The sequence below is a fragment of the Ochotona curzoniae genome, unplaced genomic scaffold (genome assembly GCF_017591425.1).
Source record: "Ochotona curzoniae isolate NIBS_2020 unplaced genomic scaffold, NIBS_Ocur_1.0 scaffold_4506, whole genome shotgun sequence".
NCBI lineage: Eukaryota > Metazoa > Chordata > Mammalia > Lagomorpha > Ochotonidae > Ochotona > Ochotona curzoniae.
The window spans coordinates 60,309,492-60,324,733 of record NW_024467119.1 but is presented as its reverse complement, the minus strand read 5'-3'; the positions used below and the strand labels follow the sequence as shown (position 1 = coordinate 60,324,733).

Sequence of the window (15,242 nt, the reverse complement as noted above, 5' to 3'; positions counted from 1 at the left end):
GGGCGTTAGTAGGCACCAGTGTTCTCAGTCCTGGCATGGTAATAACCTTTGCTCCAGTCAGTGTCACTACCGAAGTTCACTGAAATGCACCGTGAAGCTTTGAATGAAGCTTTCCCTGAGGATATTGCGGGCTTCAGTGTCACACACCTGTCAGAGCTGGCATTTTGCCCTAGTGGGTAAAGCTGCCACCTACAACACTGGCATCTCATATTGATTCTCTGCTTCTGATGGATTTCCTACTAATCACATGGGGAAAGCAGAAGAAAGAAGATGGCCCAAGTGTTTAGGCTCTTGCTACCCCTGTGGGAGACCCAGATGAAGCTCCGGGCTCCTAGCTTTGGCTTGACCCAGCCCTGGCAATTAGGGGAGTGAATCAGTGAATCAAAGATCTCTCTGCATCTTTCTCTGTGTGTAACTCTGACTTTAAGTAAGTAAATAAAAATGTATGTGTGTATTCTTTTTTAAAAGTGTCTATCAAAGTTATCCATTATAGCAACAACACTGAAGAATTAAAAATGGCCCAACAATGGAAGCAGCAAATTTTACTGCTCAGAAGATTATACAGAAACATTTCAGTCAAATGATTTCTGTTCTGGCCCGTGTGTTATTAGGTTGTTACATGACTCACATTGCTTACAAATTTGTTGAGCTGAAAAAAAAAAGACTGATTGTTGTTTTAGAATGAAACTAGAATATGGCCCAAAATTATTGAAGTCTGGTGATACTGCCACTGTGGGTATGGTTCCCAGCAAGTTATTTGTGTTAGGACCTTCCCTGACTATCCTCTGGATTGTTTTCTCTGTTTAAGTATGAGGCAGTTGCTGTGGGTGTGATCAAAGCAATGGAAAGAAACAGAAAAAAATCTATACACAGATATTGCTGATGAACAGATATAAAAATTTTGAACAGAATGCTACCAAATTGCATTCAGAAACACATCGAAAAGATCATTCACCTTATTTATGACTGCTTGAAAGGGGGGACTATACTATTGTAATAATTTAGGGAAAATCAGTCAGTGGTGGGGATTTAGAGAGGGGGTAGTGAAATCCCAGACCCTATGAAATTGTACCATAAAATTCGAAATTAAAATAAGTAAATAAAATAAAAAGCTCATTCACCTTGACCAACTGGGAGTTTTCCCAATGGATACTTCAGGAAATGTAAAACTTCACATCAACAGAAGGAAGGATAGAAATCATGGTCTGAATTGACACAAGAAAGCACTTAATAAAATTCAACATCCATTCACAATAAAAATGCTGAACAGATTGTGGAAAGGAACAGTCTTCAACATAATGAAGGCTACATATGGCCAGTCCATAGCCAATATGTTAAATAGGGAAAATACGAAATCTTTTCTTGTAAGATTTTTTTTTCTTTATTAATTACATTGTATTATAAGACATAGTTCTATAGGTACTGGGATTCCCCCCTCCCCTCCCCTAACCCTCCTCCTACGGTGTATTCCTTCACCTTGTTGTGTAACCACAGTTCAAGTTCAGTTGAGATTCCTTCATTGTAAGCATATACCAAGCATAGAGTCCAGCATCTTATTGTCCAGATGAGTTCAACGGCTTCTTGAGGAGACCTTCTCTGGTCTGAAGGTAGGGCCAAAGAGTAAAATCCCGATCAATTAAAAGCCCCATCAGCAACACTATATAATGTTATGAAATTAATTGACATACTCTTGAGTAAACAATATATTAAAATTACATGTAAGTTCTTAACAGCATCCTGTGACTATTTCAATGACATTTTCACAATTGAGGTGCAAAACAGTTTTAGGAGGGATGTGCAGAGGTAAGATCTTGAAACAGATGAGGAAGTCCACTCCTACTGCTATTAGAAAGTAGTAATAGTAAAAATTCCCAGTGGCATTAGGCAAGAGAAAGAAACAAAAGTCATACAGGTGGGAAAGGAAGTAGTTAAACTAGACAAAATCAATCTACATGGGAAACTCTGAAAGAATCCACCATTGGGCTGTTAGAACTTGTGAATAAATTCAGTGAAGTTGTAGTGCACAAGATCAGCACACAAAAATCACTAATGTTTTTTATGTTTCATGAAAGATTTTATGAGAAACAATGTCAGTAATTCTATTCTCAATAACCACAAGAAATATTTCTTGAAGTTTAACTGAAAGAGCCTTAGAATGACAATTGCAAAATACTTGATGAAGGTAATTGGACAGTGTACAATATGATGCAAAGATCTCCCATGCTGATGGATTGGAAGTGTTAATATTATTAAAAGGCCCAAGCTTCCCTTAGTGATTTACAGATTTAATACAATCATCTTCAAAATACCTATACCATCCTTCACAGAAGTAGGAAAAAGAGTCTTAAAATTTCTTTGGAAACACCAAAAGTTTTCAATAGCTGACACTTTCTTGAGCTAAATAACTGCATTAATATCAAGATATATTGTAGAACTGTTGAGAACAAAATAGCATAATTCTAGCATAAAGACAGAAACCAATGGAATAGAATAGAATGTGGATAAAACTATGGCTGTTAATGGAGAGGAAGAAAGAAGTGTAACAGAGGTACAGGATGAAATATTATTCTGCTAACAAAGAATGAAATTCTGACATTTTCAGAAAAAAGAATGGAACTAGATGTCTTTATATTAAATAAGCTAGACTCAAATTCTTTCTCATGCAGAAATGTATACCTACACATATATGCATAAAATACATGTGCAGATGTTTGAAATGATTTAAAATATTCATACTAGAAGCTGGGAAAGGATTTGGGTTAGGAGAAATTAGATGAAGGGTACACATCTTCGTATATTGCACATAATAGCTTCTGATATTTTGCAGCACAGTGGGTTGGCTGAAATCCTGTATAAAGAACTAAAAGTCTGCAGACACATGGGAAAAATAGGAAATAGGCTGTTTGTCTGCTAATAGTCAATTTGAACTATACACATGCTTACATATTGCATTCCATGCCTTAAAATATGCAAACATTATTACATATTAATCCAAAATTTAAAATAAATTTAAAAGGAAGCAATCTAGGTGGTTATAAACATCTTGTATAAGTGAAAGGACATTGGGAGCATACTGCAAGTTTCAGTCAAAATTAAACTTGCTGAAAGTACCCTTAAAATTCAGTGCTTATTTTTAAGACTTACTTTGTTTATTTGAAAAGCACAGTTGGAGAGAAAGAAAAAGAGAGAGAGATTTTCCATCTTTTCACTTTTTTAAAAAAGATTATTTTTATTGCAAAGGCAGATATACAGAGAGGAGGAGAAACAGAGAGGAAGATCTTCTGTCCAATGGTTCACTCCCCAAGTGACTGCTTCAGCTGGAGCTGAGCCAATCTGAAGCTGGGAGCCACGACCTTCTTCCAGGTCTCCCACGTGGGTGCAGGGTCCCATGGCTTTGGGCCATCTTTGACTGCATTCCCAGGCCACAAGCAGGGAGCTGGATGGGAAGCAGGGTCGCTGGAATTAGAACCGGCACCCATATGGGATTCTGGCACATTTGAGGTGAGGACTTTAACCACCACACCTTCGCACCAGGCCCTCTGGTTCACTTTTCAAATGTCTGCAGTGGCTGGGTCAAGAGCCAGGAGCTTCTTCCAGATCTCCCATGTGGGTTCTGGGGCACAAGTACTTGGACCATCCTTACTGCCTTACCCAACTCATTAACAGAGTTGGTTCGAAAGATGAACAAACAGAACTCAAACTGGTGCCTATATGGGATACAGGCACTGTAATGGATGGCTTAACATGCTACACCACAGTACCTGCCCTAGTAAAATAACCTTCAGTATAATTTGAGCAACATGTTACAATAGAAAGCTCTAGACTTCTTTTCTCACAAACACTAAGCCTCAATCTCTGGACAAATTTTCTTTGTTGGAAGTCAGACATTAATCAAAAATTTATTAAATCTAAGGATGATATTATACCAGACTTGCCAAAGCTGGTAAGCACCCTTTCCAAAATAAATTTCTTGGCCCAGCACCATAGTGTAATGGCTAAAGTCCTTGCCTTGCAACCACCAGGATCCTATATGGGCACTGGTTTATATCCTAGATGCTCCACTTCCAGTTCCCTGCTTGTAGCCTGGAAAAGCAGTAGAGGACAGGCCAAAGCATTGGCACCCTGCACCCATGTGGGAGACCCAGAGGAGGTTCCAGGTTCCTAGACTTGCATCAGCTTAGCTGTGGCTGCAACTTTACCTTGCAGGTTCCTGGGGAGGAGAAATAGGGGGTCAGTGCTCTCTTTTGGCAACTGACAAAGTTTATTTCCAGGATTTCAGTTTTTAAACATTTCATGAAACAATGGTTCAAATCTAACTCAGAATTAGATCATGTCTAAGAACACAGAGAATACAAAGCTAACAAGGTGACTTAGTCAAAAAGTTATTGAAACGCAATAGATAAAGAGTACTGTCTGTCCTTGATTAACTAGACAGAGCACAGATGTCCACCTATCTTCAAGAAGAGCATGATGGCACATCCAAGGACTCACTGGGGGCAAGAACACACTGTGGGTGAGAGACCTCCTGTCTTCTCTTTCCTGGAGCCTCTTCTCAACAGGGTCCCATCGGCCTCCGCTGTCCCAGCTTTCCTACGGGCTGTGTTCCAACAGTGGCCATCGCAGCCACTTGGACAGTGAACCAGCAGACAATCTTTCTCTGTTTCTCCTTCTCTCTGTAAACCTGACTTTCCAATAAAAATAAAAATAGATCTTAAAAAAGAAAGAAAATAAACTTCTAGATTCTTTCTGGAGAAAGGGCAGAATTGATGTGTGTGGACAGCATTTCGTTTTCTGTGACCTATCCCCTAAGCAGTAAAGATAAGGAAAAGACACCCGAGGTTACATTTCACACTCAAATGTATCTAACCGTAGTCAATCATATCACTTCATGGTTTTTTTTTGTATGCTACTTATATATGAGATATAATTCATCTTTGAAGCTATGCTTTTTTTATATGTTACTAAATGCTTCTTATTATTTGCAACAGACTAACCAACACTTCCTGAACACAATTACTGAACAGAATGCAGAAATGGAAGAACTCCGAAAACAACTTAGGTATTTCAAAAATGATTCTTTTTCTTTAGAGAATTTACAGTTTTTCTCATGAACGGTTTTTTCTTTATTTTATTAAGCTTCTCTTACTACTTTTTGTAATATTTATCTGTTAGGATTGGAAGAGACTAAAGAGGAGATAACTGTAATACAACAGTTCTTAAATAAGTTCATGCAATAGGAAACTAATGATTTAATTTTCTTATAATGAAATGAGGTCATCTCTTTTAAAATATTTATTTATTTATTCATTTTTATTGGAATGGCAGATATACAGAGAGAAGGAGATAGATAGAAAGATCTTATCTGTCTGCTGGTTCACTCCCCAAGTGGCCACAATGGCTGGAACTGAGCCAATCTGAAGCCAGGAATAAGAAGTCTTCTAGGTCTCCCACACAGGTGCAGGGGCCCAGGGCTTTGAGCCATCCTACTTTCCCAGGCCACAAACAGGGAGCTGTAAGGAAAGTGGAGCATCTGGGACACAAACTGTCACCCATATGGGATCCTTTGCTTGTAAGGCAAGGACTTTATCTAATAAATGTTAGCCCTATTGCATCAAGCTGAAGGTTATCTTTAACTCAAATTTTTAATAAGATTTTTTTAAATTCCCCTTGTATTTTGGTGCTAAAATATTTTGAAACCCACACGTGACGATTTTCAGAATACATGTTTCCACAACTTTTTGATTACTCCTTGAATACATCAAAACAAGTTCCATTTTCTGTGAATTTTTGAAGTACTGTTATATGTGACATGATGTGCCATGATAACAAAAGCAGTGGTTATAGAAAAAACAATAACTTTAGAGATTTTTCTACACTACTTCATATCATTCTTCAGACACCTTTTGTAACAAGACCCTGACAGTTCCCTGGCATGTGATTGTTTTAAGCTATAATACCAGGAAACCCCAGTGGGATACTGGGATGTGAGACAGGTAAGGGAAAGAGAAGAAAACCAACATCAGTACAGATACTCATCATCTAATTATTGGGTTTTATATGGATAAACCTGTTAAAAGTTGAAACTGTCCTCAGTCAAAAATGAATTTAATATATGCAACCTACTAAGCCTCATAGCTTAGCAACTTAGTACACAGTCCTGAATTTAAAATTGTCTTAGTGTATTTTTCCTTTTTGATGACTAATTTGGATAGTAAGTATATTTTTTCTCGATGATATTTTTAGTGTGATGAGTTTATCAGGATGTAGTCCCATCCCAAGTAAGGAAGCCTCTGTGCTGCAGTGTTGGTCATTTACCTTCCTGGATGACAGAGCTGTGGCTTGCTGCCATAATCCTGTGCCAACAGAATCATATGGCATGTCACTAAAAAATCAAATTGCATAATTTGAAGTACAGTTTCTATGGAATGTTTGCTATAAAACTGAATTATGATTAGTCAGGGACTATCTGTACAGGGTTTGTAAGATTCAAACAATTTAATACTGCATTTTATGTATGGTGGTCTAGTGGTATAGTAATCATGGTATTAATAGATTTCACAGGAGAATCTCCAAATTTTTGTATTTACTTTCCTTCCTTTTGGTCACAAGTCTTACAATTCAGAAGGCTAGACATATGAAGTTTTGTCTTAGCTTGAAATCATTAGAATATAATTAAATTATATTGACTTCCTTAGGTGAACATAGGTTAATTCATTAGTAATTTATGGAATTAATAGCTGGAAGGAATGCTGAGGCAAACAAATGATGCGATTTAAAACAATGTATCATTTATCAATGCCATATTGTATGACCGTTCTACTTGCCTGAAATTTCCATGAAGTATGTTTAGCGTAATGAAATAGCAAATTTTATTGGTAACATCTTGAAATCCATTTTGACAGCCTTGATTGCACCTCATCTGTCATGTTTTCTCTCTTTCATTAATGCATAAACAAGAAGCTACAACAACGACATGAGTTGTATACATTTTGAAAATACAGTGGTGATAATTTTGAAACACCCATACATTAACCAAAATGAAGCATATGCTATTTTTTCTATGTTAAATTTAGGAGTAAATACAAGAAGTCTTTCTTCCTTGACAGTTGAATCCCTAACCAAGAATACTTTGCCAGGTAATGTGTGTTGAAATAGTGGAAGAACCTCTATGTTAGCAGGTGTTTTTGATTCAGAAGGTCACTGAGCTTTTTGAATTCTTTTTATTCTTTGCCAAAGGATGTTTCTGGAAGGCATACATAGTGGTGTGTGTGAAGGGGCAAAATTAATAGCATGGTTACATGATTTGGTTCCCTATTCCATGCAAAATGGAAAACGCTATTCCCTGTCTGTGTTTGGCTTTGTACCCCTCTTACATGGCCTTTTTTCTCCCCCTTGTGGAATTGTGATTTTCAGAATTGCAATTTTTGGATTTTAGTCTTTTGGAATTGTTGCTTTCACAGCATTTTAGACTTTAAGCATTTGATCTTCATGATTTCAGCATTAAAAAATGGCATTTAGGATTTTACCTCTCAGAATTATGATTGGTTTGAGCAGGAATAAAGCAAACGGTTCTTCTTCCCAGTGGAGCACTATCAGAGGAAATCAGTTAATAAAGTTAGCTTAAATTCTACATAGAATTTAGAATGCCTCAAATGCCCAGGTTCCAATAAAAAGAAATTATCTAGTTTGCCCAAGAATCAAGAAAATGTCATCCTCAATGAAAACGGACAACCCCTGGTGGGTCTCAGGATGGGGCGTCTCATGCCTGGATCACAGACCACAGCCGCCATGTGCACGTGGTGAGCTGTTCCCAGGCCTGCCTGGGCTCCCGGGGGCTGCTCCCTTTGGGGTGAGTACAACGAGGGGGGAGGTCTCCATGACTGGGCAGGTCCGGGACCCACCCGCCACCTTCATTGGGCAGTGAATGGGATTTGGGAGGGGCACGACCTTGGGCCTGGGAATTTAAATTTCCAGCAGCCTCCCAGCTGCTGGTGGGTCTCAGGACGGGGCATCTCATGCCTGAATCCCAGACCACAGCCGCCATGTGCACGTGGTGAGCTGTTCCCCGGGTGGCCAGTGCGCCATTAGGTGCCAGGCTCTGCCTGCTGGCCGCCAGGCCAGGGAGCTCTGGGGTTTTGGTTCTTTGTGTCGCTGCTTAATTAGCTCCAGGTTGAACCCATTGTGCTTCTAGGATCTGAAACATTCGTAAAGATTCCCACTGGCAGTAACTCTTCCTTTGTAAAACTTGTAATCAGTGAACAATGCTGACCTCCAAATTCCAGTCTATGCAGAAGCTATAGCTTGTTTGTCCTGCAGAATTATATCATGTTACCTGACATGATGATGGATCAGGAGAAGAGTCCAATTAAGCAAGCCGTTACATTAACTAGCACTCAAAAACCATAACCGGGGGTAAATTCTGTGAGGGAGGTATGGGCCACATCCTGTGAAAATTCTAGCCCCACTGGTTATCTCAAGAGTTGGAGTGGTGATGGACTAAGCTAGGTGTGACCTAGGAGCCTGCCATTAATCACTGGTAAAGGAACCCCCAATAGTCTGGACTGGTCAGGGCAGCAGCACCTGAATGTGCATCCTGATTAGGGTGTGGGGTGGGCCGGGCTGAAACGTTCACCATCTCATACAAGGCCAAATGAAAGGCCACTCTGTTCGGGGACTGGCCTAAACCCAATGGATGTATGAGAACTGGGTCTGGGAGTGGATTAAGTGGAAGAACTTGGGAAACTCCCTTGACGAGTCATAGCTCCCGCTGGTGAACATGTGGTCCACACCTGGGGATTGGACAACCTGGGAAAAGTAGCTCCAACAGCTGGCTAATGTATCAACTGGTAATGGAACAGAGTAGATCAGGCAGGACTGAGCAAACCTTAGCCCACAAGCAAAACTAGAAACCAGGAGGGAGCACAGGTCATGCCGAGCTAGGCTCTTGTACCTGCTGGTCTGTGGGAGCCAGGGACGCTAAGCCACAGTGTCTAAGGCAGAGTTCGGGACAGGTGAGGGGCTGTGCAAAGCTGAGTCAGAGCAACCACGAGCATGTGAGTGATCTATGGCTGGGAACAGGCCCGGTTGGGGAGCTAAGGGGAGTACCCTAGCTGGGTTGAGGTTCCTGCCAAGGGGCGTGTGACCTGGAATGGGGGCTGCATTCTGATCTGGAAACGGTTGTAGTCTCCCTTGGCACAAGTGTGGACTGGGATTGGATGCACCGAACCAGACCAGACCCCAATACCCCCTGGTGTCCTAGAGGACCGGGGCAGATGTGGGATGGACTAGGCAAGGTCTCAAACCCCTACTGAGCCATGTGTGAGCAATATGTGGTCATGGACAAACTATGGCTGGGCTGAAACATCCAACAGCAAGAACCAGACTGGGTTGAAGGCCAGTCAGGAAACGCCATAGTTCCTGCTATGACAGGAGGTGGACTGAGTAGGGTTGGCTCATGGACCCACTGGTAAGCGTGAAACCTGGCATTGGGAGAGGTTTTGATGGGGAGGAGCCTGGGCAACTCCTCTGGCAGGACACAGACCCGGCAGGTAAGTGCAAGAAACATGATAGGAAACAGCCCAGAACAGGCCATGGAAGGTTACCCACTGGCATACAATTGGCAGGGGTTGAGGGAAGAACAGGCTGAATCTGTCCACGTCATCCACTGGCAAATCCAAGCACCAGAACAGTGTGGGTCGAGCCAGGTTTGGTTGCACAAAGACCAGTGCCCAATACGGAATGCCAAGGTGAGGTTGCCTGTACCGGAAGGGACCGCAGCACCCAACCAGCGTGAGAACAAGGAAGGGAGGGGGCAGAGCCGGCAGGGAATAAGGCAGGGTTCATTTGCTGGACAGCTACTCCCGCAGCAGAATGTAGGCTGGGATGGGGGCAGACCAGACTAGGCAGAGCTACCACACCTGTGCGCCTCATGTGGACTAGATCAGGGAAAAGCCGGGCTGGGCTGATTATTCCTACTGGTGCAAACAAAATTAGAGTGGGTGAGGGTTGTTTGGGCTTAGCCACAGCATCAGCTGGCAGAAACTGGCACTGGGAGCTAGTTCTGTCAAGTCAAACCACAGAACTGTTTGGAGAGTGCATAATCTGGGAGTGGGAGAGGCCTTGGAGGGAAATAGTGGGCTCCTCCCTCTTGGGTTACCACTTCCTCGGGAGGACATAAAACTAGGACAGCGGCTGGGGTGGAATGGGGTATGGGACAGACTGGATTACTGCTACACATACTGGCAAACCAGTGTAGGGGCGGGCCTGGTGGGGGTTATTGTTGGTCGCTCCAACTAGGCTGCAGCTCCCACCGGTTTAAGTGAGGGCCATGTATGTGCTGGGCAGAACCAGGCTGGACTACAACACCCATTGGTTCCAGTGGAAGTCGGGGGTGAAAACAGAACCAACCCAGCAGTTACAACTACCAGCTGATCAGGGCGATGGACGGTGCCAGGCCCTGTACTTGCTAGCACATACAAGAATCTGGTTTGAGAACGCCTCAGACAAAGTTTCTTTGGAGATCTTCCTAATCTAAATGCTGGACTCAGAACCCTTACCAAGAAAAGAGAGAAGATAGAACAGGTCAACCAACCATCTCAGTTATGATGGACTATGTCAATCAGTGGATTTTTCGAAGACCTCATAGTGCTTGGAATGGCAAGATTGGCAGCGATTCATAACTATTGAAATATCAAAACCACTTTGAGCAAGTTCCTCAGAGCATGCCCTACATCCGGGACCTGTGGAGGGTGGGAAATTGGGTGGGCCTTCTCCCTTAATAGCTCCCTTTAAACATGAAGGAAACAACATGGAAAAAAAAAAAGAAGAGACTTAAAATGCTCAGGACCGAGAAGGAATAAAGTTGCTTTATGATTGCAAAAAGAAAAAAGAAAAGAAAAGAAAAAGAAAACGGACAACCCAGGTGACACAAAAAGTAATAGTATGTGACAGACTTTTTAAAAAGATATATGACTGTTTGAAATTCAATGTTGAAAGAAGGAGAAACGGAGGGAGATCTTTCATCTGTTGGCTCACTCCCAGATGGCTACAATAACCTAGGCTGGGCCATTCTGTATCCAGGAGCCAGGAGCTTCACCTGTCTCCCACGTGTCCTTTACTGCTTTTCTAGGTACTTTTGAAAGGAGCTGGCTTTAAAGAGGAGCAGCCAGAATTCTGAAAAACACTAATTTATGATGCCAGCATTAAAGGTAATGGCTTAACTTGCTGCTCCACAGAGCCAAGTCCAATAGTTTTTTTTAAAGGCCATAGTGTGTTTCTAGGAACATTTATGGTTAAGCTTGGAACACATGAAAAAAGTACAAATTCTCAGGAAAGAAATAGTTGCATGAGCTTTTGAGAAAGTAAGTGGAAAACTTAAACTGTTTAACTTCAACAGGAAGATTCAGTTCTCTAGTGTGAGATAAGTCTTGCCAAATACTTAAAATTAAAACCAATGTAAAATACCTATAGCTTTTCCTCTCCCACTCACTCTTGCTTTCTCCCTTCCTCCCATCCCCTCCTCCCTCCCTTTCTCTTCATCTCTTGGTGTATGTATGACACACTTTATAATCGAATGTTAGCTTCTTTCATTTGTAACATGTCAATTACCAAGGTTGTTCTGTAAAAGAATAAAATGCAATGTTATTTACAAGAGTGATCTTGAAGACTGAATGGAATAAACCCTCTCTATATAAATTTTGTGTATGACAAGGGTATAGTACAACACAGTAGAGAAGCAATCCTCTTTGCCTGTTGCCAATGAGAAAAATCTGCAAAGTTTTGCTTTATGCTGTTATGTACTTATTTGTTTTAGCATTACAATATGTAAGCTTAATAAATAAAAGACACTTTTTCTTATTGACAGTATGCAAGAACCTCTAATATTTACTGGGAAATATTTCTTAGTCAAGACTTAAACACAGGCTAAAAATGGAAGAGATTGATAGGTTAACCTGTTGTTCCTTTTTGAAAAGTTCCCTTGGGAAAAACAATGTAGGTCAAGTGAAAGGGGACATGCAGTCTGTGAGAAGCCATATTTTTCAAGATTTATTTTTATTGGATAGTTAGATATACAGAGAGGAGGAGAGACAAGAGATGAAGATCTTCCATGTGCCGATTTACTCTCCAAGCGGCCACAACGGCTAGAGCTAAACCGATCTGAAGCCAGGAGCCAGGATCTTCTTTTGAGACTCCCATGTAGATGCAGGTCCTAAGGCTTTGGGCCGTCCTCGACTGCTTTCCCAGGCCACAGGCAGGGAGCTGGATGTGGAAGCAGGGCCGCCGGGTTAGAACTGGCACCAATGGGCCCAGCGGCATGGCCTAGTGGCTAAAGTCCTCGCCTTGAACGCCCCGGGATCCCATATGGGTGCCGGTTCTAATCCTGGCAGCCCCACTTCCCATCCAGCTCCCTGCTTGTGGCCTGGGAAAGCAGTCGAGGATGGCCCAAAGCTTTGGGACCCTGCACCCACATGGGAGACCTGGAAGAGGTTCCTGGCTCCTGGCTTCGGATCGGCACAGCACCAGCCATTGAGCTTACTTAGGGAGTGAATCATCAGATGGAATATCTTCCTCTCTGTCTCTCCTCCTCTCTGTATATCTGAATTTGTAATAAAATAAATAAATCTTAAAATAAAAAAAGAACTGGCACCCATATGGGATCCCATTGCGTGCAGGGTGAGAACTTTAGCCACTCCGCTATCGTGTTGGACCCTTGAAAAGCCGTTTGTAGTGCATGTTACACTACAAACGCAAAAAATAAAAGTTCGCAAAAGTACGCATTAAGATTAATAACTAAAATTGTATAGAAAATTATATCAGAAGATGTGAATAGACATTTCTGAATAAAAATGCAAAATAAAATAACACCATTTAGGTTTAACATGTTGAAATACTCAGCCCAAATACCTGAAATCAGATTTTGGATTTTTCCTTTAACGTTTTGAAATAATTCAGATAATAGGATGTGTTGGGGATGAGGCCCTTCATCTAGTGAAGTTGTGTGTCAGCTGAAGCCTCTGTTGTGGCCTGAGGGAATATTTCTGTAGTCTTCTCAGTGTACCTGGATGGCAGCTGTAACCTATTCATGAGCTCAGGGGGTAATCACTGTGGCATCAGGTTGGCACTATGAACATTTTGGCATTTGGATTATTTTATATTAGATTTACAGGTTAGTAATTCCCATACTGATTGGCCAATATCAAAAGTGCATGGCTGTACTTAGGGGCTGGCTCTGTGTCATAGAGGCTCTGCCTGCGGTGCTGGCATCCTATTTGGGCACTGAGTTAAGTTCTGGCTGCTTCACATCTGATGCAGATCCCTGCAAGTGTGCCTGGGAAAGCAGCAGAAGATGGCCCAAGTGCCTGGGCCTGTGCACTGATATGGGAGATCTGGAAGAGAGTCCTGGCTCCTGGCCTCGGACTGGTCCAGCTCTGGCCTTTCTAGCCAATTGGTTAGTGACCCTGTGGATGAAAGGTCTCTCGCTCTCTGTCCTTCCTCTCTCTGTTGTAACTCCCTTTCAAATAAAAATAAAATTAAAAAAAAAATACAAGGTTTAATCACCAAGTATAAAAGATTACAGTATGATACGACCTATATATCTTTCAAGAATGTTAAACAATGTTGTATATCGATTGTGGATACATATTTGAGCTACATATGTTCATTATGTATATAGTAAAAGGATGAAATGTATATGCCTTGCATGTGTGTATGCACGTGATAAAGATAAAATAGGAACGAGAACAATGACTCAGCTCTGGCCATTGTGGCCATTTTTGGAGTAAACCAATGGATGGAAGCTTCCTTGCTCTCTCTCTTTCTCTGTAAATATATCTCTCAGATAAAAACAAAGAAATCTTCAAATAAAATAAAGTTATTTCTGGAAGCTGGGCTTTTAGCAGAGTGTTTGAGATACTGCTTGAAATGTTGTTGCCCTATGCTGCAGTGCCTGGATTCATAACCACCCACCCCTCATTGCAGCTCTTGCTAGTGCAGATCGCAGTCGATAGCAGTGATGGCTCCTGCCACCCACCCCGGATGGCTGCATGGTGTTACTGACTCTGAGTTTCAGCCCAACCCAGTCTTGGTGTTTGGGGAATTTGGAGAGTGAACTACAAATGACAGTCGTGCGTCTGTCTCTCCACTTCTTAAGTAATTTTGTGTTACTGTTTAATTGAAAGAGTATGAATCTATAGCATAAAAACATATATGTAATAACTATATCAGTAAATGTATATGTATGCATGCATCTATAACTAGTTAATGTATACATCTAATAATATATCTCAAATTATTTTATTTTAGAAGTTTTAAATCACAAAAGAGATTGAGACACAAATACTTCTCATATAAACCCCTCATCCCAGTTCCTTATTACTTCATATTTTTATGATTAATGAACCATACATAACTTCCTCTATTTTTGATCCAAACTGCTTTTATCACTCCCACCCCACTCTGCTGCTGGTGTCAACACTTTGTTCAGATTCAGTATCTTTGTTTTAGGTTCTAGATTAAGAGGAAATATGCAATATTATCCTCTGTGTGTCTGACTCATTTCACAGAACATGATGTCCTCCAGTTCCATACATTTTGCTGCAAGTGAAAGGATTAATTCTGTGAGATGTTTCCTTACCTTATTGATTGTATGATTTGCTGTGCAGTCTGCTGAGTTTGATATGATTCCATTTGTCTAGTTTTGCTTTTGTTGTCTATGCTTTTGGAATCTTATCCAAGAAGTCATCACCTACACCAGTGTCTTGATGCGTTTCCCCTAACTTTCTTCTAGCAGTTTCATAGATTGTGGTCTTAGTTTTAGATCTTTCATTTATCTTGAGTCGATTTTTATATATTCTCACTGGTAGGGATCTACTTTTATTCTGCTTAAAAATGTATGCTTTTGCCAACATCATTTACTGGAAAAACAATCCATTCTCTAGTTTATGTTCTTGGCATCCTTGATAAAAATCACACGGGTGTGTGTACATAGATTAATTTCTTGGCTCTGTATGCATTTCCTGGATCTGTGTACCAGTTTTTATGCTAATACCATGCTACTTTAGTTATGATCACTTTGTGGTATGCTTTGAAATCAGATATTGTGATTAATTTTTTTCCCGAAGTATGCTTTGGCTATTCTGGATCTCTTATGGTTTTATGTAAGTTTTAAGATTGTTTTTTTCTAATTCTGAAAAAAGTCATTGACATTTTTATAGAGATTTCTTGAATCTGTAGATTGTGTTAGG

At 41.0% G+C, this 15,242-nt stretch overlaps 1 protein-coding gene and 1 long non-coding RNA gene across 2 annotated transcripts in view; both read left to right on the top strand.

The window, feature by feature from the left end:
* Window positions 1-15,242, top strand: part of SCLT1 (sodium channel and clathrin linker 1) — a 194,831-nt gene that overhangs the window by 69,237 nt on the left and 110,352 nt on the right. Inside the window, exon 9 of the mRNA XM_040966760.1 lies at window positions 4,989-5,059. Within this exon, the coding sequence (XP_040822694.1) occupies window positions 4,989-5,059 (71 nt within the window). The remainder of the gene's footprint in view (window positions 1-4,988; window positions 5,060-15,242) is intronic.
* On the top strand, window positions 8,218-13,252 carry LOC121147062. The gene is made up of 3 exons (XR_005882323.1): window positions 8,218-8,303; window positions 13,092-13,094; window positions 13,242-13,252. It is a non-coding gene; the product is annotated as an uncharacterized LOC121147062 (long non-coding RNA).